The 24,258-nt window shown below is 44.9% G+C and overlaps 1 protein-coding gene across 1 annotated transcript; it reads right to left on the bottom strand.

Annotated features, from left to right (window-relative positions):
* Positions 1 to 1,241: 1,241 nt before the first annotated feature.
* Positions 1,242 to 11,745, bottom strand: LOC110494235 (nuclear receptor subfamily 1 group D member 1). The gene is made up of 6 exons (XM_021569144.2): positions 11,067 to 11,745; positions 5,514 to 5,819; positions 5,187 to 5,420; positions 3,317 to 3,864; positions 2,835 to 3,231; positions 1,242 to 2,734 (listed from the first exon to the last, which is right to left on the bottom strand). Exons 1-6 carry the CDS (start codon positions 11,080 to 11,082, stop codon positions 2,538 to 2,540), a joined length of 1,698 nt encoding a protein of 565 aa, XP_021424819.1. The 5' UTR covers positions 11,083 to 11,745; the 3' UTR covers positions 1,242 to 2,537.
* Positions 11,746 to 24,258: the final 12,513 nt, after the last annotated feature.

Below are 24,258 nucleotides of genomic sequence, written 5' to 3'. Positions count from 1 at the left end.
TCAATATAATAGATAATCTTTCCCCAGGGTCATGGCTACAAGGGTGCTGGGGTGTGTGTGTGGGCCCTCCAGATGTTAGATGCCCTCTGAATGCCCTCTGTATCTTGCTCTGGTCGTTATATTATTACCTTCACAAGGACACACACATGCATGGACACTTTCTATCTGATCGTAATCATTATTTTCTTAATCTCCAGAAAAGTACAGATTTCAGATGCACTGTGGACACATCTCAACTCTCATCTGTATCTAGGTCTGCGTGGACACGTCCCAACTCTCATCTGTACCCAGCTCTGCGTGGACACGTCCCAACTCTCATCTGTACCTAGCTCTGCATGAACACGTCCCAACTCTCATCTGTACCTAGCTCTGCGTGGACACGTCCCAACTCTCATCTGCACCTAGCTCTGCGTGGACACGTCCCAACTCTCATCTGTACCTAGCTCTGCGTGGACACGTCCCAACTCTCATCTGTACCTAGCTCTGCGTGGACACGTCCCAACTCTCATCTGTACCTAGCTCTGCGTGGACATGTCCCAACTCTTATCTGTATCTAGCTCTGCGTGGACACGTCCCAACTCTTATCTGTATCTAGCTCTGCGTGGACACGTCCCAACTCTTATCTGTATCTAGCTCTGCGTGGACACGTCCCAACTCTCATCTGTACCTAGCTCTGCGTGGACACGTCCCAACTGTTATCTGTATCTAGCTCTGCGACAAGTGGTGTTCAGACAATCTATCAATCAAATGTATTTATGAAGCCCTTTTTACATCAGCAGATGTCACAAAGTGCTATACAGAAACAGCCTAAAACTACAAAAAGTAAGCAACGTAGATGTGGAAACACACACTTGACACATTTACCCACATTATTTTCTATCAAATATATTTGACACAGTTCGCATCCTAATCATTCTGTCCCTGCATGGTTCTTTGTTATATCTGCTCTGCGAGGACGAGTTTGTGTTAACCTGTGAACTGTGTGCTTATATACACACACTGATACAAATGCCCTTAACAGCCTGTAACAAGGCACTTAATTGATATGATGCCCATTATCATTAATTTGGTATAATGGGTGACAAAAGCTGGAACATCATTGTTAAAAGTGACCTTACTTTGCTAGGTTACTGCTTTGCCTCTGTTGTGCAGCGTGGTATGTTGGGTATGGTTAATAGTGTTAGTGGCTTTTATGTAAGTCAATAACACACGGAAACGAGTGAAGAGTCATACACAAGAAGTACAGTATACCATCTCATTTAATATTGGTTCTCTATGGAAGAAGTTTAACCATGAAACATTTACAAAATATACACAAGGTAATGCATCAATCAATCAACAATAGTTATATTTCAATAATGTAGGTTCAAATCAAACAGTTTTTTTATTTTACACGGTTGGTGCACCGGTTCCATCAGTAAGGATGAGTGTTGGGGGTTGTAAGGATCAGTTCATGACAGGAAGACCACTGGCCCCATACAGTAGATGCATACCTTGCACCCCCCCCCCCCCCCCCCCCCCACACACACACACACAATCGTGCACCTCTCAAACATAGCACCCCCGCTTTGTGTCTTCAATAGTGCCAACATCATACAGCAATCAACTCAAATGAAGTAGGAACCAGTCACAAATATTATGTACAATATGTTCAACAATAGAATACCTTAATACATATAACCCGACAAATTAGGTCTAAAATGACCAAATGTCTCCCTGATTACAGTATTCAAATATAATGCTTCATACTCTCAATTCTTACAAATGTAAATAATACATTTTCTCATCAAATCCCAAATATTGGATTTCCAAAAAGATTCATGACGTGATTTTGAAAATATCTTAGGCTGTTTTAACAGTGCATACACAGTCAGTTAGGGATCTAATAGTGTGTTATACATTGCTATTGCTCTGTCATATGGGCTTGTTGATGTATGGAAAGTGCTGTGTTTGAATGTGTAGAAAGAAAATGTCCCGTTCTCTTGTGAAAAGGGTGTGCTTCCTTCTTGCTGGTTTTCTGTCTGTCTGTGGCAGGACAGGAGGACATAGTGATGCGCGAAATGAGAGAGGAGGAATGGAACCGTCTTTTGGTCTTCAGTCACTGTCACCATCATTGGGAAATATGGGTAATGGAGGATTTGTAGACTCTCGTCCTTCAACTATGGGAGTTAAGTTGGACTAAGATGAGGATTTGCTGTCTAACTCCCAGCACACCAACTTGTTAGGCAGATTATACGTCTATGAGAGATTCTACCAGCTGTGAGTATTGTTCATGAGGTCATAGTTCAAGAGACTCCCTCCTATTATCCATTTTTCTCTGAGATGCCTCTCAGTCCACTCATTCACCCTGTCCAACCCTGCTTCTGCCCCAGTCCTAGCTCCAGCACACACAGCCCATTGAAGAGAGCCTGAGGATGACCGGCTGCTGGCTTATGGCTGGAGTGAAGGAGTCATGAGGGTGTTCACCAAGAGGACTGCCCCTTTCGGGGGTCCGGTAGTCAGTGGGTGCCCCTGCGGGCTGTGGTTCCTTCAGGCCCTTAGGGGTCGATGCTAAAGGCCAGCAGCTTGTCGGAGTGCATGTTATTGAGGGTGCGCAGGTCGGGCAGACGCAGCAGCAGCTTGGGGAAGAGGGCGCTGTCGTCGGGGCAGCGGCGGGTGATGAGCGAGCGCAGGGCTTTGATCAGACTCTCCTGAAGCTGCTCCACTGCAACTACATCAGCCACACCTGAACAGTCTGAGAGAGGAGACAATGTTATATACATGGTGAAAAATCTAAACATCTGTGATTTTTAAAAAAGATTTAGAGAAGCGTGTGTTTCTTATGAGTCTCTTACCGGCAGACACTAGCACCACAGCCATGAAGAGGGCCATCTCGTCGGGCTCCAGGCCCAGAGATCCCAGCTTCTCACTAAACTCAAACATGGCGTCCAGCAGAGAGCCCATACCCAGCGCCCGCAGGGATGTCAGGGGGTATGTCTGGCCGTTCAGGAAGGTCACCGTCTTCTCCTTGGGGTCGAACAGTGAGCAGAACCTGACCATCAGCACCTGGAAGGTGCCGGCCTTAAGCAGCATGACCTGGTCATGCTGGCTGAGACTCTGGAACCCGGGGATGCTCTTGGCAAACTCCACCACCTCCTTGACGGCCGGGGTGAAGCACTGGGAAAAGGCGTCCCAGATCTGCTGGCTGGATCGGCCACGGGGGGCCACGGGACATGCGTTCAGGGGACATGCCTGAGAAAGAGGGAGAGGGTTAGAATGGCTCTATGACCAATGCATTGTACATATAGTACATATACTGAGATTTAATGAGACTCACCAGAACTTTGGCGCCTCCACTCAACTTCCAGGGGCATGTGGTCTGGTTTAGAGACTCGCCGGCTGAAAAGTTGTTGTGATTGGCTTGGAAGGTCTGAGCGGACTGGCTGCCATTGGACATTGGGCATTGACTCTGATTGGATGATGGTTGGTAGGTATATTGGGCGTTGTCAACATTGTTGTTGCGTGGGTAGCGAGGGGGGGTCTGGTAGCTTTGTGTGGGATGTGACTGGTACCCCTGAGAGGGGTTGGAATGGGAGTGGGTTTGGGGTGCGGGGTGAGCGTAGCCAGAATCATGTGCTGGATTGTTGCGGATGTTGTTGCTGTTGACGACCATCTTGATTACTGGCTTCACATCCTCTTGGGCAAAGATGTTGCGGTAGGCAGTGGAAATGGACTCGCCAGGTTCTGGGCTGGCCGGGGCCTCAGAGGAAGAAGGGGAGGAATCAATCTCCATGGATGCTGATTCGTTGAGGCTATTCATGTAGCTCTGCATCTCGTCCAATAGCCTCTGCTTCTCACGCTTTGGGATACGCCCAAAACGCACAGCTGAGGAGGAGGACATGGGGAAAATACGTTAGCCAATGAATGGATAATACAGATGGCAGTGACTGGAGCTGGTATAGCAGTAGCCTATTACTTATCAGTCTAATTCAACCTTTACTCCCTGACACTGATTGGGAATGCAATCCCTGTGTTGTATTATTACTGACTACTCCTACAGGGTAAAGAAAGCTGGGGGGAGCTTTTCTCCTCTCTCTATAACCAGTCTGTTTCAATCGACCATCTCCTCTCCATCTCTCCAGTCCTTCCATCCCCCTCTCCATAGCACACGTCCTCTCCATAGCACACGCCCTCTCCCTCTACATAGCACACGTCCTCTGGCAAACCTATTTATAGTCTGCTACTGTATGCTACACCCCTTCCCCCTGATCTCTCTCTTCCTCTTTCTACCTCGCCCCTCGCTGACTCTTGCTCTCTAGCTCCTTCCTCTGTGTCCCTGTTAAGAAACACAAAGTAGGTTCCTGGGTCAGCTAGAGTAAACGTTGTCATTGTGAGTGACAGTGAGGGAGGAGTGGTCAAAGTGGAGGAGTGGAAAAAGTGAGAGGGTAATAGGGTATGAGTAAAGGGGTGAAGTGGTAATGAAAGGGCGAAAGAGAGTCTCATGGGCGAGAGGGAATGTGAAAGGGTGAGGGATTTAGAGGATGATTGAATGAGAGTGAAGGGTAAAAAGATGAAAAGGGAAAAAGGGGGTAGGTACGTGACATCAAATGTCGTTTTAAATATAAATGCCTTGCATTCCTAAAATAAATCTTCAAATAACACAAGTATTAAAATAACATATAGAGCGAAAAGGCCAAACCTATGCTTTGAGCTTTGTTGGGTAATTGGTGCAATGGTGGATTGTTTTCCTCCTCTATAGCATTTTCCTTTTATAGGTCACCTCAAAAGGTTTGCTCCAGAAAAGAAGATGATTTATTATCACCTAGTTTATAGATACCTCTGGAGGGTATGGTGGCCTGTAGGGAAATGATGTCATACAGGAGAGGGATGGAGCTGAGCCTCTAACTGTACCAACTGTACTATCCTCCAATAAAATTTGAATAGTTTATGATTAGAACATGACCTATTAAAAGCCTGTATGTTATAGACTTTGTGGTCATACTTCTAATAGATGTGCAAACACATTCAACCTAACATGGAGGGTAATGAAGCGGCCTGTGGCCTAATTTCCAGAAATAAACCGTATTTGCCACAGTTTTCCCCATGACTGATGACTACTGGGACTCCCCAACTGCTTCTGTCATCAATCAGAAACTATGGGCCAGAGGAGAGAAAAAGAGGGAGAGGAAGATAGAACGTTCTCTTACCATCTCTGGACATGCCCACGTAGAGACACTTCTTGAAGCGGCAGTGCTGGCAGCGGTTGCGGTTCATGCGCATGATCAGGCAGCTCTCGTTCTTCACACACATCTTGTAGTGGATGTTCTGCTGGATGCTGCGCCGGAAGAAACCCTTGCAGCCTTCACAGGCGTGAACGCCGTAATGGAAGCCAGACGCGATGTCCCCACACACCTTACACAGGAGCACCATGCCTCCTGTCTCTGTGAGGTAGACAGAAATAGGAATGATTGGTTAGACATTACAATAGAAAAATATAAGAAGAAAGAAAGAAAGCCAGTAGAAGCGGTACTTACTGGTGAAGGTGCCAGTGAAACTGCAGGGCCTCTTGGCCACCATAGGGTGGGCGTAGGTGTTTCCAGAGGATGTAGCGGCTGTAGTGGCATTGGCTTCAGGGAACTGGAAGACTAGTTTGGGCGAGGGCCCACCCCTGTTCTCCCCTCTTTCTCTCTTCAGAGGGCCGATCTCGGGGAACGAGACAGGCTCAGGAGATGAGGGTTGGGAGTGGGAGGACCGGGGGGACTGGGTCTGGTACCCGCTGGAGGGGCTGCCAGGGCTGGGGCTGGCACTACCAGATGATCCAGCATACAGTATCACACCACCTGGAGTGCAAAGATGAGAGGAGAGAGAGGGAGGGCAGTTAGTGTTTCCATGTCACAAGGAAGCAGACATTAGGCTATGCTGTCAGCAAACTAGCTGTGCAAAGATATCTAGATTCATATCTGTGTCGAAGGTAGGTAGGTCAACTAACAGATAAGTGTTGAGCAATAGGCACTTGGCTGGGTTACCTAACATGAACACACCTCCTGCCCGAGGTCGATATTTAAACCACAATCAGTCTCAGAGAAGCTGGTAAAAGGTAATAGAAGGTCAGAATGTGTCGGGAAAACGAGGTCAAGTCTAGCCTCGGGGCCAACCAGATCTTTGTCAATAGTCTTTTTCCAAAATGTGGATTTATAAGATTTCAAAAAAGCATTATCATTTTAGCTTTGACTAATTCTGTGTTTGATGTGAGACCTTGAATATATACAAAAACAAAATAATGTAAAAAGTATTTTAAAAAATTCCCGATTTTGTAAGAAAAAAATCTAAGCTATATAAATTGTACCGTACCGCGCCCACCTAAAAGTTCTAGAACGTTCCAAAGCAAGTTCGGTACGTAAACTCGGAAATGGCTCATAACTCCCTCCCTCCCTCTCCCCCTCCCTCCCTGTAAAGATTGTGCTCTGTGTACGAGAAGAGCGACAGCCCCTCACGTGTACGTTCAGCCAGCCAGCCAGCTGCCTCCTTGCGCTAACAGCAAGCCTCGCTTTTCCCTGTTCATGCGCCCGGAGCTTGCTCAAACTGCCTGCCACACGACCGCCGACTCACATGGACTCCTGACACACAAGGCGCTTTCCGCAGTCCCGTGTAGACAACAGTCGCAGTACAATAACAGGCTGCTGAGAGCTCACGGTTGAAAGAGAGAGGGTTTAGTTTGAAAGAGAGAGGACAGGCTACTGTGCATGTATTGCATTCCACTGAGTCACCGGAACCCCCCCCCCCCCCCTAGCTTGTCTGGAAGATGAAAAAGCGGTTTTAATATAATTTCAGTCAGCATTACATGTTTTCAATACAGGTCAAACTCATCATTGTGCTATCTGAAACAATAGCCGTGTTTCTCTCTCTGCTGGAGGAGACAAGTGCTGCTGGCTGGGATATTCTGTTTAGGTTAAAGTGAGTGTGCCTGACTATAATTCCTCTGCCAGCATGTGCCAACACCGACTGTGATAACTGCTGGGGCTTCACTGTTTGCGTGTGGCAGAGCTTCCCCTCTACCTGAAATGTCAGACTTTAAATCCACCCCCACCCCCTCTATTGACACACACTCATATAGTCCTGAGCTGTTGGTTTGGTTTACATTGTCAAGTGGCAGCCCAGTGAGGGGGACCTGACCCCTGACCTTCTCTATGGCAGAGACAGCATAATTCACCAGAAACCTGAGCCTGGCCAGGTGGCTCGAGGAAAGGCCCCTCCCTGGAGCACTATGCTATGACACAGGTGGGGAAGGGCTGTATGACTCAGAGCTAGGATAAACATAGACAGTAACTAACCCCTCCTTATTCCCTCCCCCTTTAATGGAGGTCCCACCCACTCTTAGGGCATAGAAAAGAAGGGAGACAGCCAGGTGACGTGTGTGCATACTTGGCCGTGAGTCTTGAGACAGGTGGAAAAAAACTCAGCTTGGACTGAAATGCATATCAATGAAGACCAAATAGCTCATTAATAATATTGTAATCCTGTAATTTCTAACATGTTAATATAGTGACTATCGGTTTAGTTTATTGAAAGGCAAGCCCATATCACATCTGACAATCAGGCTTCTGAGTTCTCACCTTCACCCCTGTACTATAGTCACGCAGCTATAATGGTAATATAACCACTGCTGTTGTGAAACCGCTGTACTCTGTCACTAAGGTTGAGGTCAGCTTTAACTCCACTGCTTCGTTGGAAGTCAGATAAACGTCCATGGCTCATGTCGGGTGAGGAGACTCGTGGTGAGCTAATCTGATAGTCGGTTGGCTGGAGGGAGTGCTCAGGAACGTGTCCTCCTTTCCCCCCTCTCTCTTGGTGACCCTTACTCACTCCCTCCCTTCTTCTTTCCCTCCAGACATCCCAGACACTGCCTCCTTGTCTAACCTATCATCTCATTGGCCTAATCTATCATTTCAACCTCGCCATTTGTAAGTGTTTGGTGTGTTACATTGACATGGTAAATCTATAAATAAATGACAGTGAATAAGACTGGGGTGAACCACTGGTTATACACACAATTACATTGACTACCAGTAGATTAATAATGATAAATCCAGGCAATCACAACTGGCCGTGATTGGGAGTCCCATAAGGCGGAGCACAATTGGCCCAGCGTCGCCTGGGTTTGGCCGGTGTAGGCCGTCATTGTAAATAAGAATTAGTTCTTAACTGACTTGCCTAGTTAAATAATGGTTAAATATAAAAATATATATATATATATATATATATTGTCCAGTTACTCATATTAACTTCCCATCCGGCTCTGATGATTGACAGAATAGCAGTCTTTGCATTTATTGGCAGAAGAAGTGGGGCAATATAACAATTAGTGTATCTTGGAGTAGAAGCCTATAGAAACGTTATGACATAGAAAACAGTGTATTTTGATCCACCATATAAACTATATTATAAATATAGGCCAGCCTACCCTCCAACCTGAATTTAGACAATTTGAATTTGCTACTTGTCAGGGTAATTTGTGATATCGGTGAGTGAACCATCACTACAATGTTTTCTCAACATGTGACATTTTGTGTATTGCTACCATGTATTACAAAAGTATCACAATATCCACTATATTGAATATACTGTATATCAAACTATTCAGTTGTCTTTCCAAATTAAAATATATCGGCGTAAAGAAATCAACATTAAACTAGTGGATAGGGTACTAAAACGTTCTGACCCACTGACCAAATTCTGGCAGCAGCAAAACAGAGTTCCCGGAAAGGCTGTGAGTAGGAGTTCCCGGAAAGGCTGTGAGTGTGCGAGGGGAGAGCACAAGGGAGATTAAAAATATGTAGGCGAGGGTGGGAATCACGCGCTGCACGTGGATGCGGAGGTTTATGCACGTGAAGTGAAGTCGGCTCTAGACAGGCAAGGTGGGAACTCGGGTAAATCAGGCGCATGATGCCGACCATTATCAGACTGTTGCCATGCAAATAATAGCTAAGATATTTATTAGACTTGAGAACATGGCTGTAAATAGGGGACTAGGTCATTCAATATCAATGCCACTGTCACATTCCCTGCTGTCTTCGTGGAAATATATTTGGCAATTGAGTTATTCCAGCCTCAAATGTGTCATAACATGACCGTTATGGTAATTACCTCATATTATTAATGGAACCTGACTCAAAAGGCAATTATCTATTGAATTAACGCAATTTGAATATCTTTAACTTTAGAATATTGAGTGGTAAATTGTGTCACCTCGTAGGCTTACATGGTTTCCCTTTATAAGGGAACCACTCCCATATTGTGACCTGCCATGGAGATTCATTCACTGCTATGAATTCATGGACTATGGAGGCCAACTTGGTCAACATATCAGTTGAAATAAAGGTTGAACACTCCCCATTACTGAGAGTTGGCTAGTGGTCATCATTCCACTGATGCTAATGACCCACTAACTGATAGGATATGTTTGGCACCCAAACATATGCATATATTGAAATAAATTTTGGGTAATTCATATCTGAATTACTACTTTTTGTATTCCATATCTTGTATTTTGTTTATTTTGTTATATTGTACATTTTATATTGGTAAAAATGTTTTGACTGTAGCTCTGCTGGTGCCTGCAGTAGATCAGGGAAGACAATATTTCATAATAAAACAGTTTTTATGACCAATTCACCACCTACTCAATTTAGACCTGGCTTGAATAGCTGTTAACTGTTCAAATGTGGCCTTCATGTCAGGACCAGCTCTTTTAAAAATGGTTTTGTCTCTCATGTCTATGGAATTGGCGTGATAGGTCTTTGACACACCATTGAGAGAGAAAAAAGTTATGATGCGCAGCAGCACTGAACAAGCTTGGGGAGACACCAGTCAGGTAGCTTGAGAAGTTCTGAAAATGCCTTTCTGGATTAGTGCTGCTGATGAAAGGATTTGGAACGGTTTCGTTTTCCCCTTGTAATCACGTTTGATTCAATTACGCCAACAATTCTCAACTCTCCAAGCAAAGGCAATCCATACAATTGCTATTATGTAAAAGGAGCTAACACTAAATCAATAATGGAATAGTCACATGAAGTGCCGACCAGCACGTGCAGGCACCAGGGACTGACCGAGCGTGTAAAGTGGGACCGGTACTGAACGTCAATTTGTTATTTACATGTAGGGAATCGGGAAGTAGCGGTCAGCTCAGTCGCCGCAAAATAGCAAAGATTGTGGCATGCCATACGACAACCCACTCCCTCCAAACCATAAGCATCACTCACATTAGCCTTCACCCCAAAACACACTTGGCATTAAAATGTAGATTTAGCCCATCTATCTTTGACAAAATAGCAGCAAAATTATACAAAAGCCAGTTTTGAGATATAGTTAACAAAACCGCGTTAATTGCAGGCACCGAGCATTATCAGTGTTCATGTAAAGTTGTGCCATATGGGATAGGAATCGCAATTCCAGATAGTTTCTATCTTCTTATCTCCAATGTATACTACAATATAAACATTTTAAAAATAGGTAACCTAAAACATTACTTATTACATGATAGAAAGTAAATACGCGAAATAGTATATGTCCAATACCTCACCGAAGTAGCATTTCACTTAAAATGGAGGGATGTATTGCAAAAGGACATAGCAAAAATGGTATTATAAAAAGATGGGTTAATCTGTTGACATCGGATGGTTGGAGTTAAAAACAGAATGAATGGTGGATTGGCCGCTGTGGGTAAAAATCCATCCCTTGCAGAAAAAGGAAATTACGAATGTATGTATAATTAGTTAACTACATATACTGTTTATGTGAGCGAAAATAGCTATTAGTAGCAATAGAAGACATATTATCTGCCGAAGTGGTGGTAGGGTTGGGGGGAATACAAAAAAGCCTCGGGCAATACATGATCATGACATTATCAATGAACTCATTACCACTACACGTACCGTGTACCAAACACAGTGAAGGAATATACCTAAACAGTACACATTACATTTACTCAGTAGTGTTAATTTACAAGTAGTGTATTCGCAAATACATTTATGTTTTAGCCTACAACTGACAATAGCATTGATTGGTTATAACTTGGAAATGGAACTCACCAGGGCTGTTGTCCATTTTTTCCGGTATTTGGTTGATTCTAAACAGTATTGGAATTATTCAATGTTGGTTTGTCTCTTTGCGTCAATGAGGAGTTTCGTTGATATAGGTGAAATAGTCATGAACCGCCAAGAAAGCATAGAGCGGGAATCCCAATAAGAGCAATGAGACTGTACGCAGGTCATTGGGGGTCAATCAAACCCGTCAAGTGTGGAAAAAAAATCGAAACTGATTTAAAGATCAGCAAAACCTAAACTGGTATCGTTTGACGAAATGTTTGCAAATCGTCTCCAAGGTGTGTAATTCAGTGCCTTGCTGCCTCTAGCCTGCTTCGCTTGGTGTTCGTAGGTCGTGTGGTGTACAGTAAACTATCACTGTAACATAACAAGCATTATTTGAAAAGAAATCCCAAGCATTCGGCTTTAGTGCCAGTCAGTCACCATGAACATCTCCAAAGTCAAAAGTGTGAAAGTAGTTTAGGCACACCCACTCATTAATAGGCAATACACCGCGCCCACACTACACCAGCACGTTTTCAGGTGTCTGAGAAATGTGACCATTTTTTTTTGTCCCTTCAACCTCTGTTTTGTATGCCAAGGATTACACTCACACTCTCTCTTTCTCTGACTGCATCTGTCACGCTCTAATAGAGTATCTCATCCACCTCTTTTACACCCCCCATCCTCCTCTAGCCCTTTATTCGTTCGCACGTTTTCATTGGTGGAGAGCTAGAGTGGAGGCGAAACCATTGGACTCTCAACATTTGGGAGTCTAGTAAAGCTCGGTTGCATGTGCGCGCGGCATGTGAGCCGCCGAGCCTTGTGTCCTACTGACATACATTCTATGCAAATATATGAGGCCTTGCGATAAGAAGGGTGGACGGAGAGGGAGCTAGCACATGGGAAGGAGGCGGAGCTCACCGTGCTACCGCTCCCTCCATCTCGCTATCAAGTTCTGCCTTCAGAAGCGATTCGTTTTTTCCTAGAATCACAGCATCGGAAATTGGCATGAATCGTGGTGGGAATGTGGGTCAACATCAATTACTTGAGAGAACACATATCAAGCAGCAAAGCTTTCTGAAATACAATGTGGTGGGTGTCCTAAGTAAAGGCACCACATAGGAATCCCGAGTGCCCATGTTTTCGGTGGTTAGACACGAACTTGAATGTAGGTCATTGGGCTCTGCTGGAGGGGCTCTTAGTACGTGCGCCTCGTGTTTTATTATCATATATGCTAACGAATTTTGAATAAAGAAGTCATGAAGAGTGACGCAGATGCTCTGCCTACACCTAGGTTATAACACATTATTATACAATTGGGTCAAATGGGTCTGTGTGTGTTATATGTTCTCTGTGGCAGCTGGTTAGATATGGTCAATGCTGATAGGCTACTAGACGCCGTCACTTTTAAACCTCGTGAACCCAGCATGGGTAGCCAATGACACGACAGCCAGAGCGTCAGAGCATGTCCTCACGTGTTTTTCGTAATGAAGCATCGCCACTCCGTCGTGGAGTTCACTGCGCCGTAGATCACTCCTGCTGGCCAAACTTTATGATATACCAGGGCAGTAGGTGAATTATATATGCGTCATATTGCACAAGTTTAAGACCACGTTGTTTCCGATTCAAGAAACGTGTATAGCCATACGTCATTGTCATGTTTCAGACATTGGTCATATATGCCGCGTTCAAGTACTAGTCGGAACTAGGAAACTAGGACATTTCCGACTTGCTAACTGGTTGAGGATATACGCGTGCCGCTTTCAACCAGTTAGAAAGTCGGACATTTCCGAGTGTCTTAGTTCCGACTAGTACTTGAACGCGGCATTAACCACACATGGAACTGCGCCCTTTGGGCATTAACGTGCAATTATGCACAGAATGACACGACAGTTCTGGAGTTTACAGTCATTTAATAACTATTTATATTAACTGATTCAGAGTCGGTAAATTACACATTCATAAGCACAGCATAAGGGTATAACATTCATTTTAATGGAACATCATGGAAGTTTGAGGGATTTTGAATAAAAGCGTCATGATGTGACAAAGTTACTTGGTTATGACACACTTGACCAAAACGGAATGGTATCCATATTGTTATATATGACCTGTCTTTATGATATTGAATATAAGCAATACATATATAGGCTACATTGTCTGTTAATCAAACACCACCATTAAAAACTGTAATTCATTAATATTTTATAATTCGGAATGTAGCAGTTATGTACTGTGCCTATAGATGTGTAATTCATTATGAATATGAGATTTCATTTGAATCAAGACATATTTCGGTAGTTAAATAAATTGCAGTTAGGCAAATCACATTTAATCAGTTAATCATTGCAGTTAACCACAACGACTTACAAGAATGGCACAATATAAATGATTAATTTAATGTTAGTCATTGTTTTCATAGCTCAGTGTGTAGGACTACTAAATATACACTGAACAAAAATATAAATGCAACATGCTACAATTTCGAAGATTTTACTGAGTTACAGTTCAGACCAATTGCCTCGTGTGTTTACGGACATATTCAATCTGCTGTCCCCACATGCTTCAAGATGGCCACCATTGTTCCTGTACCCAAGAAGGCAAAGGTAACTGAACTAAATGACACTCACTTATGTCATCATGAAGTGCTTTGAGAGGCTAGTCAAAGATTATATCACCTCCACCTTACCTGTCACCCTAGACCCACTTCAATTTGCTTACCGCCCAATATGTCCACAGATGATGCAATCGCCATCACACTGCACACTGCCCTATCCCATCTGGACAAGAGGAATACCTATGTAAGAATGCTGTTCATTGACTACAGCTCAGCATTCAACACCATAGTACCCTCCAAGCTCATCATTAATCTTGAGTCCCTGGGTTTCAGCCCCGCCCTGTGCAATTGGGTCCTGGACTTCCAAACAGGCCGCCCCCAGGTGGTGAAAGTAGGAAACATCACCACTTCCCTGATCCTCAACACTGGGGCCCCACAAGGGTGCGTGCTCAGCCTCCTCCTGTACTCTCTGTTCACCAATGACTGAGTAGCCATGCTTCCTCCAACTCAATCATCAATTTTGCAGACGACACAACAGTAGCAGGCTTGATGACCAACAATGACGAGACAGCCTACAGAGAGGAGGTGAGGGCACTCGGAGTGTGGTGTCAGGAAAACAACCTCTCACTCAAAGTCAACAAACAAAGGAGATGATGGTGGACTTCAGGAAACAGCAGAGGGAGCACCCCCCTATCCACATCGACGGGACAGCAGTGGAGAAGGTGGAAAGTTTTAAGTTCCTCGGCGTACACATCATGAACAAACTGAAATGGTCCACCCACACAGACAGTGTGGTGAAGAAGGCACAACAGCGTCTCTTCAAACTCAGGAGGCTGAATACATTTGTCTTGTCACCTAAAACCCTCACAAACTATTACAGATGCACAATTGAGAGAATCCTGTCGGGCTGTATCCCCGCCTGGTACGGCATCTGCCTGCCCACAACCGCAAGGCTCTCCAGAGAGTGGTGCGGTCTGCACAACGCATCACTGGGGGCAAACTACCTGCCCTCCAAGACCCCTACACCACCCGATGTCACAGGAAGGCCATAAAGATCATCAAGGACAACAACCACCCAAGCCACTGCCTGTTCACCCCGCTACCATCCAGAAGGCGAGGTCAGTACAGGTGCATCAATGCTGGGATCGAGAGACTGAAAAACAGCTTCTATTTCAAGGCCATCAGACTGTTAAACAGCCATCACTAGCACAGAGAGGCTGCTGCCTATATACAGACTTGAAATCATTGGCCACTTTAATAAATGGATCACTAGTCACTTTAATAATGCCACTTTAATAATGTTTGCATATCTTGCATTACTCATCTCATATGTATATACTGTGTTTTATACCATCTATTGCATCTTGCCTATGCTGCTCTGTCATTGCTCATCCATATATTTATGTGTATATATTCTTATTCCATTCCTTTACTTAGACGTGCGTGTATTAGATAGTTGTTGTGGAAATGTTAGATTACTTGTTAGATATTGCCGCACTGTCGGAACTAGAAGCACAAGCCGTTTGCTACACTCGCAATAACATCTGCTAACCATGTGTATGTGACCAATAAAATTGTATTTGATTATAAGGAAATCAGTCAATTGAAATTAATTCATTAGGCCCTAATCTATGGATTGCACATGACTGGGAATACAGATATGCATCTGTTGGTCACAGATATCTTTAAAAAAAATTGGGGGCGTGGTTCAGAAAATCACTCAGTATCTGATGTGACCACCATTTGCCTAATGCAGCACATATCTCCTTCACATAGAGTTGATCAGGCTGTTGATTGTGGCCTGTGGAATGTTGTCCAACTCTTCAATCGCTGTGCGAAGTTGCTGGATATTGGCGGGAACTGGAACACGCTGTCATACACGTAGATCCAGAGCATCCCAAACATGCTCAACGGGTGACTTCTGGTGAGTAAGCAGGCCATGGAGGAACTGGGACGTTTTCAGCTCCCATGAATTGTGTACAGCTCCTTGCATGATCATGCTGAAACATGAGTTGATGGTGGCGTATGAGTGGCACTACAATGGGACTCAGGATCTCGTCATGGTATCTCTGTGCATTCAAATTGTGTTCGTTGTCCGCAGTTTATGTCTGGCCATACCATAACCCCACCGTCACCATGGGGCACTCTGTTTACAACGTGACAGGTGAAGAAGCCGGATGTGGAGGTCCTGGGCTGGCGTGGTTACACGTGGTCTGCAGTTGTGAGGCCAGTTGGACATACTGCCAAATTCTCTAAAACGGCTTATGGTAAATAAATTAGCATTCAATAACTCTGGTCGACATTCCTGCAGTCTGCATGCCAATTGCACTCTCCCTTAAAAGTTGAGACATCTTTGGCATTGTGTTGTGTGACAAAACTGCACATTTTAGAGTGGCCTTTTATTGTCCCCTGCACAAGGTGCACCTGTGTAATGATCATGCTATTTAATCAGCTTCTTGATATGCTACACCTGTCAGGTGGTTGGATTATCCTGACAAAGGAGAAATGCTCACTATCGTAAACAAATTTGTGCACAAAATTTGAGAGAAATAAGATTTTGTGCATATGGAAAATTTCGGGAATCTTTTATTTCAGCTCATGAAACATGGGACCAACACTTTACATGTTGCGCTTATATTTTTGTTCAGTATACATACTGTTTCACAAAATGTAGCCTATAGTTATTGGGCTGTATTTGTAGGGTCATCATATGTTTTCCTGACCCTGCCCAGGGACTACTTTGGTCTAGTTATAGGCTGGGCTATGAGATATACATGGACACATGTTACTCTCTCATTCTCTCTGGTGGACTGACTCTCTAACTAGACTCTCTGACTCTCTTCTCCCTGAAGAGTGCAATACTTGTCCCCTTCATAGATTTAAAGCATTGGATTGGTGTAGGGATTATCTGTAGTTGTCTTGTTCATTGGAAACAATTACACGTGTTATAAATATATTTCTTACTAAGGTTCCTTCCTTTTCAATCCACGAGGGGGAATGAATCAGTGCACATTTCAGGAAAGGGTATAAACGGACCCTAGCCATTCTCTACATTGGGAACCAAGTTGGAATTCCTACAGCATTGGGCAGTTTATCTTTTTGATTCTAGGCAGCTGTTGACAAATTAAAACAAAAAACATGGTACGTCGAGGCTGCAAGTAGCCTAGTGGTTAGAGTGTTGGGCCAGTAACCAAAAGGTTGCCAGATCAGGTCAAATTTTGGATCAAATATGTGAAAAGTCCGGACTGCACATAATGGGTACTAAATTAGCCTACCTCTTAAAAATATTTATTTGTATTCATTTTCAAATGTTAAAAACGTACAAATTGACATTTCTTCTGTAAAATTGGAACAACAGTGATTTATGGTGAAAAAGACATAATAGCATAGTCAAGGAACTCAAAGCCAAACTCTCCAAAGAAGACACTGTTTTCCAAATGTTTCTATGCATTGACTGGTGTATTTGTTCTTTTGAAGATGTTGGTATGTGTTTTGTGTGTGTGAGTTATCAGTATGTGGATTGATTAGTAGCCTCAGTGTTGTGTCTGAGGGTGTTTTTTATACGCTCGGATTTTGAATAAAGATGTCATAAGTGACGCAGGTGCTTTATACCTAGGTTATAACACATTATGATACAATTGATCTTATTGGGTTGATTTGTGCTAAGTGTTCTCTGTGGCAGCTGGTTAGAGCCCAGCACGTGTAGACAATGTCATGACAACCAGAGCACCAGAGCATGTCCTCACGTGTTATTCGTAATGAAGCAGCGCCACTCCGTGGTGGAACTTTATGGTTTAGCAGGGCAGTAGGTGAATTATATGCGCGTCATATAGCACAAGTTTGAGAGCACGTTGTTTTCTATTCAAACGTATATCGAGTCATTCGTTATTATCATGTTTCAGACATTGGTCGTATAACCAACCATACATGAAACTGCGTTCTCTGGGTAATTACCCACATAATGTCACGAAATTCCTACAGTATACAGTAATTTAGAAACTATATCTACTCATATTCAGAATTGGCACATTACACATTCTTAAACACAACATACATGTGACAAAACATTAATTTTAATGGAACGTCATAGAAGTTTGACGGATTTTGAATAAAGAGGTCATGATGTGATGCAGATGCTTTAAACTTAGTTAATGACACACTTAACCAATGGAAGGGTATCCATAATGTTATATAAGACCTCTCTTTGTGACAATATTGAATATAGCACAAACAATAAAGTTATAGGCTACACAAACGCAGCCATTAAACAATTTAATTCATAAAAGTTTTAATTTATAATTGTCTATGTAGCAGTTATGTACTGTGCCTATAGTTGTGTATATCATTAAGGAAAATTATAGTTCATTTGAATCAAGTCATTTTTCAGAAGTTAAATAAATTGCAGTTTACTACATTTAATCACTTAACCATTGCAGTTAATCACCGTTAATCACAACGATTTACAAGAAGGGCACAAAAATAATTGTTAAATCAATTTGAGCAATTGATTTCATAGCTCCATGTGTAGACTATATTGTAAACACATACATGCACATAGTCACATAGTTGCGAATTATTACTTATTGGGCTGTATTTGTAGGGTCATCGTAAGTTTTCCTGACCATGCCCAGAGACTACTTTGGTCTAGATATAGGCTGGGCTATGAGATATGCTTGACCTAGTTACCTGCCCAGGAATAACTAGGCTATTTGCCCTAGTTGGCATGATGCACTCTAGTGGACATTCTTCTGATGCATTTTCACAACATTTTGTAATTTACTTGATACTTTCTGATTAAGTGGATGATAATTAGTGGAACGTGTAAATGTCAATTCAGTATGTAGAAATGCTTATAAAGCTGTGTACATTGTCTTTACATGGACAGATGATCTCTCTCTCTCTCTCTCTCTCTCTCTCTCGCTCTCTCTCTCTATCTATCTCTCTCTCTCTCTCTCTCTCTCTCTCTCTCTCTCTCTCTCTCTCTCTCTCGTGGACTGACTCTACCCTTCTCCCTGATGTGTGCAATTCTAGTTTACTCCCCTTCATGGTTTTAAAGCATTGGATTGGTGTAGGGCTAGATGGAATTTGATTTGTCACATGCTTCGTGAGCAATAGGTGTAGACTAAGAGGGAATGCTTACTTGTGTGCCATTCCCAACAATGTAGAGAGAAGGAAAATATAGAAATAATAGAAAAGTAAAACAGTAATAATGGCCTCCCGAGTGTCACAGCGGTCTAAGGCACTACAATCCCGGGTTCGATCCGGCCACGACCGGGATACCCTTGATGCGGCGCACAACTGGCCTAGCGTCGTCCGGGTTAGGGGAGGGTTTGGCAAGCTGGGATCTCCTTGTCCCATCGTGCTCTAGAGACTCCTGTGGCGTGCCGGGCGCATACACACTGACACGGTAGCAAGGTGTACGGTGTTTCCTCTGACACATGGTGCGGCTGGCTTCCGGGTTAAGCGAGCGGTGTGTCAAGAAGCAGTGTGGCTTGGCAGGGTCATGTGGGAGTTGCAGAGACTGTACAAGACTGTAACTAGAAAATTGGATATCATGAAATAATAGATACACAATGATAACTTGGCTATATACTAAGTCGATGTGCAGGGGTGCGAGGTAGTTGAGGTAAATATCTACATATAAATAGGAATTGGTGTAGGGTAGAGGTAGTCATCAATGAATAAGCTGACTCAGTCACCGGATTCATACAAAAATGCATAGATGATATGATACCTATTGTGTCTTTCAAAACGCTTCCTTTCAAAACTGTGGATTGATGACAGCCTTGTCGGAAACTGAACTCCCTATGCAACTGGGCCCTGGACTTCCTTTTGGCCCCCAGGTGGTGATGGTAGGCAACATTACATCCACACTGATCCTCAACACGTGGGCCCCACAAGGGTGCATCTTCGACTGCGTGCATCCCCGACTGTGTATACCCACGACTGCGTGGTCTCACACAGTTCCAACTCCATCATCAAGTTCGCTAACAACTTGACAGTAGGAGGCCTGATTACCAACAACGACGAGATGGCCTATAGGGCACTCTGACGGCGTGGTGCCAGGTAAACAACCTCTCCCTCAACATCAGCAAAACAAAGGAGCTGATTGTGGACTTCGGGTGGAACCAGGTTGGGCATGCACCCATCCTCATCAATGGGGGCGCGAGGAGATGGTAAAAAATGCCAAGTTCCTCGGCATAAACATCTCAGAGGAACTGAAATGGTCAAACCACAGAGACACCATTGTGAAGAAAGCACAACAGTGTCTCTTCCAACCTCAGGAGGGTGAATAAATTCAGTTTGTCTCAGAGGGCCCTCAGTGTTCTACAAGAGCACCAGTTAGAGCATACTGTTAGGCTGCATCATAGCCTGGATCGGCAACTCCACCACCGCTGACTGCAAGGCACTACAGAGGGTGGTACACTCAGCCGAACGCAGCATTGGGTGCATACTGCCTGCCATCCAGGACACGTAAAACACCAGGTGTCTCCCCGCTTCCATCACTCAAACGCGGGCGTACAGGAGCGTCATGGCTAAAACTAACAGACTGGCCAATAGTTTCTACAACTAGATCATCAGGCTGCTGAATAGCCACAACTAGTCACTAGACAGCTACCTGTTTCAGCTCCCCCACATTATATTTTTCCCTCCCCCTCAATGAACAATTACCCTGCCCACACTCCAATGGACATTTTATTTATGTTTATCATTGTCATAGTAATAAACATGTATATATTTTTATTTGTATATTTGTTGTTGTTTTATTCACACCTGCACTGTTTGAACTCGGTGCTTAAGAATTTTCTCGCTACACTGCAACTACATCTGCGACCCTGTGCATGTAACAAAATTAAAATAGTGTATTTTTTTTTCCAATGGAAAAAATTATGTGTGTTATATGTATATTTATTAAACCAGTCCATTCCTTTTTAATCCACAAGGGGGAGTGAATGATTGCACACTTCAGGGAGAATGGTAGAAATAGACCCAAGCCATTGTCTAAATTGGGAAGCCAGTTGGGCAGTTCATCTTTCTCCTACTAGAGGGCGCTGTTGGCAAATAAAAATAAGAACTGTACACCAATTTATTTATTTAACCAGGCAAGTCAGTTAAGAACAAATTCTTATTTACAATGACGGCCTATCCCGGCCAAACCCTAACAATGCTGGGCCAATTGTGCACCGCCCTGTGGGACCCAATCACAGTGATAGAGCCTGGAATTGAGCCAGGGTCTGTAGTGACACCTCTAGCACTGAGATACAGTGCCTTAGACCACTGCACCACTCAGGAGCCCCACAAGCAATAAGCCCTTCTGGAGTATCCACAAACAAAATATTGTAGTGGCATTTTTATGTGTTTTTGTCAGCGAGTCCGGATTGTGTTTTGGGTGATGGTATGTGTTGTGTCTATGGTGTCCTTTACTTAGATGTTCTTCTTATTTTATAGTGAAGCGTAATCTATTGCCTTAGTATCTTCTTTGGAGAGTCTGGGTGTATCAAGGCACAAGGTGAGACCCAGATGTAGACACAGGAGGCAGATGGTTGGAGTCTTACAATGTTTAATAATCCAAAGGGGTAGGAAAGAGAATGGTCGTGGACAGACAAAAAGGTCAAAACCAGATCAGAGTCCAGTAGGTACAGAGTGTCGGGCAGGCTCGTGGTCAAGGCATTCAGAATGGTCAGGCGGGCGGGTACAGAGTCCAGAAACAGGCAAGGGTCAAAACCGGGAGGACTATAAAAAGGAGAACGGGGAAAAGACGCTGGTTGACTTGACTAAACATACAAGACAAACTGGCACAGAGAGACAGGAAACACAGGGATGAATGCACTGGGGAAAATAAGTGACACCTGGAGGGGTGAAGAAAATCACAGGAACAGGTGAAACAGATCAAGGCGTGAAAGTGCACCCCCCCTCCCCATAGAAACCGGCTATGAGGGCTGGGTCCAAGATGTCTTAGCAGGGACCCAGCACCTCTCCTCCGGGCCATAACCCTCTCAGTCTACCAGGTACTGGAAACCCCTGCCCAGTGGTAAAACCTTCAGGAGGGGTCTCACCGTATACGCTGGCTGGCCACCGATAACCCAGGGGGAGGGATGGGCCTGGAGACAGAAAACAAAGGACAGTGAGACAGGCTTAATCCTAGACTCATGGAAGGTAGGGTGAATACGAAGGGTACAGGGTAACACAAGACGGACAGCAGTGGGACTCAGGACTCTGGAGATGGGAAAAAGAACAATGAACCGGGGAGACAGCTTGCGGGACTCTACCTGAAGTGTCAGATCCCGAGTGGAAATCCATACCCTCTGCCCAATGTGGTAGCGGGGAGCTGGGGTCAAGCGACGGTCCGCTTGTCGACGATACCTAGAGTTGGTCTTGAGAATAGCCGCCCTGGCTCTTCTCCAGGTACGTCGACCCCGGTAGACAAACATCTGGGCCGAGAGAACGCTGACCTCCTGGTCTTGTTCCAGGAAGAGTGGAGGCTGATACCCCATGGAGCACTCAAAAAGGGAGAGTCCCGTGGCAAAATTGGGAAGGGTGTAAGGGTGTTCCAGGCATACTCCACCCAGACCAGTTGACGGCTCCAAGTAGTGGGGTTGATTGAGACCAGGCACCTTAAGGTGGTCTCCAGGTCTTGGTTGGCTCGCTCTGACTGACCGTTAGTTTGGGGATGGAATCCGGATGACAGGCTGGCCGACAACCCAATAAGGGTGCAGAATGCCTTCCAGAACTGAGACGAGAACTGAGGACCCCGATCAGAGACCATGTCTACCGGGAGTCCATGGATCCGGAAGACATGCTGCAACATAAGCTTGGCTATCTCCTTGGCAGAAGGTAGTTTGGGGAGAGGGATGAAATGGGTGGCCTTGGAGAACCGATCGACTACCGTCAGAATGACAGTATTTCCATCAGACAGAGGGAGCCCATTGTCAAACTCCAGAGATATATGAGACCAGGGACGATGAGGAACTGGTAGTGACTGAAGGAGCCCAGAAGGAGCTTACCGTGGAGTCTTGTTCTGAGCACACACTGTGCATTTGGCGACGAAGGCAAAAACGTCAGGAACCATTGTGGGCCACCAGAAATGTTGTCAGAGGAAGGCTAGTGTACGACGGGACCCTGGATGACAGGTTAGCCTGGAGGAATGAGCCCATTCCAGGACACGGGACCGGACTGGATTAGGGACAAACAGCCGGTTAGCCGGGCCCCCTTCAGGTCCAGGCTGGGAGCATTGTGCTTCGCGGACCAGGTTCTCAATACTCCAATCCACAGTGGCAGTAAAGCATGAGGTAGGGAGAATGGTTTCAGAGGTCGAGGGTGTGGCAGAGGAACTGTATAGGTGGGAGAGGGCGTTGGGCTTCACATTCTTTGGCCTGGGTGGTAGGAGATGGTGCAGTTAAATCTGGTGAACAGGAGGGCCCACCGGGCCTGCCTGGAGTTGAGGTGCTTGGCTGTACAGAGATATTCCAGGTTTTTATGGTCAGTCCAGACCAGGAATGGCTGTTCTGCTCCTTCCAGCCAGTGCCTCCACTCTTCCAACGCCATCTCCACCGCCAGGAATTCTCGGTTGCCAAAATCGTAGTTCCTTTCAGCAGGATTGAGACGATGGGACAGGAAGGCACAGGGAAGAAGCTTCTGGTCCTGGGCAGATCGCTGGGACAGGATGGCCCCCACTCCAACATCCGAAGCATCCACTTCCACCACAAATTTACGCGAGGGGTCAGGATGGATGAGGATGGGTGTTGTTGTGAACCAATGCTTCAGGTCCACAAAGGCTTTGTCGAAAGCTGGAGACCATTTGAACGGTACCTTGGGAGAGGTGAGTGCCGAGAGGGGGACCGCCAGGGTGCTGTAGTCCCGAATGAAACAGCCGTAGAAGTTTGCAAACCCAAGAAACCATTGCAACTGCACCCTGGATGTTGGTTGAGGCCAATCCACCACTGTTTTCACCTTTCCAGGATCCATCTGAACATTGCCTTCAGCAATGACATATCCCAGAAAGGTGATTGTAGAGCAGTGAAACACACACTTCTCGGCTTTCATGAACAGTTGGTTCTCCAGGAAGCGCTGAAGGACATGTCTGACATGAAGAACATGTTCTTGTGCAGATCGGGAAAAAAACAGGATGTCGTCAAGGTACACAAACTCAAACCGGTTTAGCATGTACCGAAGCACATAATTGACCAAAGCCTGGAAAACAGCAGGGGTGTTGGTGAGTTCAAATGGCATGACCTGGTACTCATAAGGTCCACTGGCTGTGTTGAAGGCTGTCTTCACTCATCCCCCTCGCGTATCCAAACCAGGTGGTAGGCATTTCGAAGGTCCAAATTGGAAAATATGGTGGCGCCCTGGAGTGGTTCAAACACTGAGGAGAGGTAGGGGGCAACGGTTCTTGACAGTAATGTCGTTAAGTCCCCGGAAGTCAATGCACGGACGCAGGGTCATGTCCTTCTTCCCCACAAAGAAAAACCTTGCGCTGGCAGGAGATGCAGACGGACCGACGGCCCCAGTGGCCAGAGACTCCTTTATGTACTCCTCCATAGCTCTGGTCTCTGGTCCAGACAGTGAATACAATCGACCCCAAGGTGGTGTAATGCCTGGAAGAAGATCAATGGCACAATCATAAGGACGGTGCGG

This window comes from Oncorhynchus mykiss, chromosome 17 (assembly GCF_013265735.2).
Source record: "Oncorhynchus mykiss isolate Arlee chromosome 17, USDA_OmykA_1.1, whole genome shotgun sequence".
NCBI classification, from domain to species: domain Eukaryota; kingdom Metazoa; phylum Chordata; class Actinopteri; order Salmoniformes; family Salmonidae; genus Oncorhynchus; species Oncorhynchus mykiss.
Note: the sequence above shows the minus strand (reverse complement) of the source record. Positions and strands in the feature narration are given on the sequence as shown.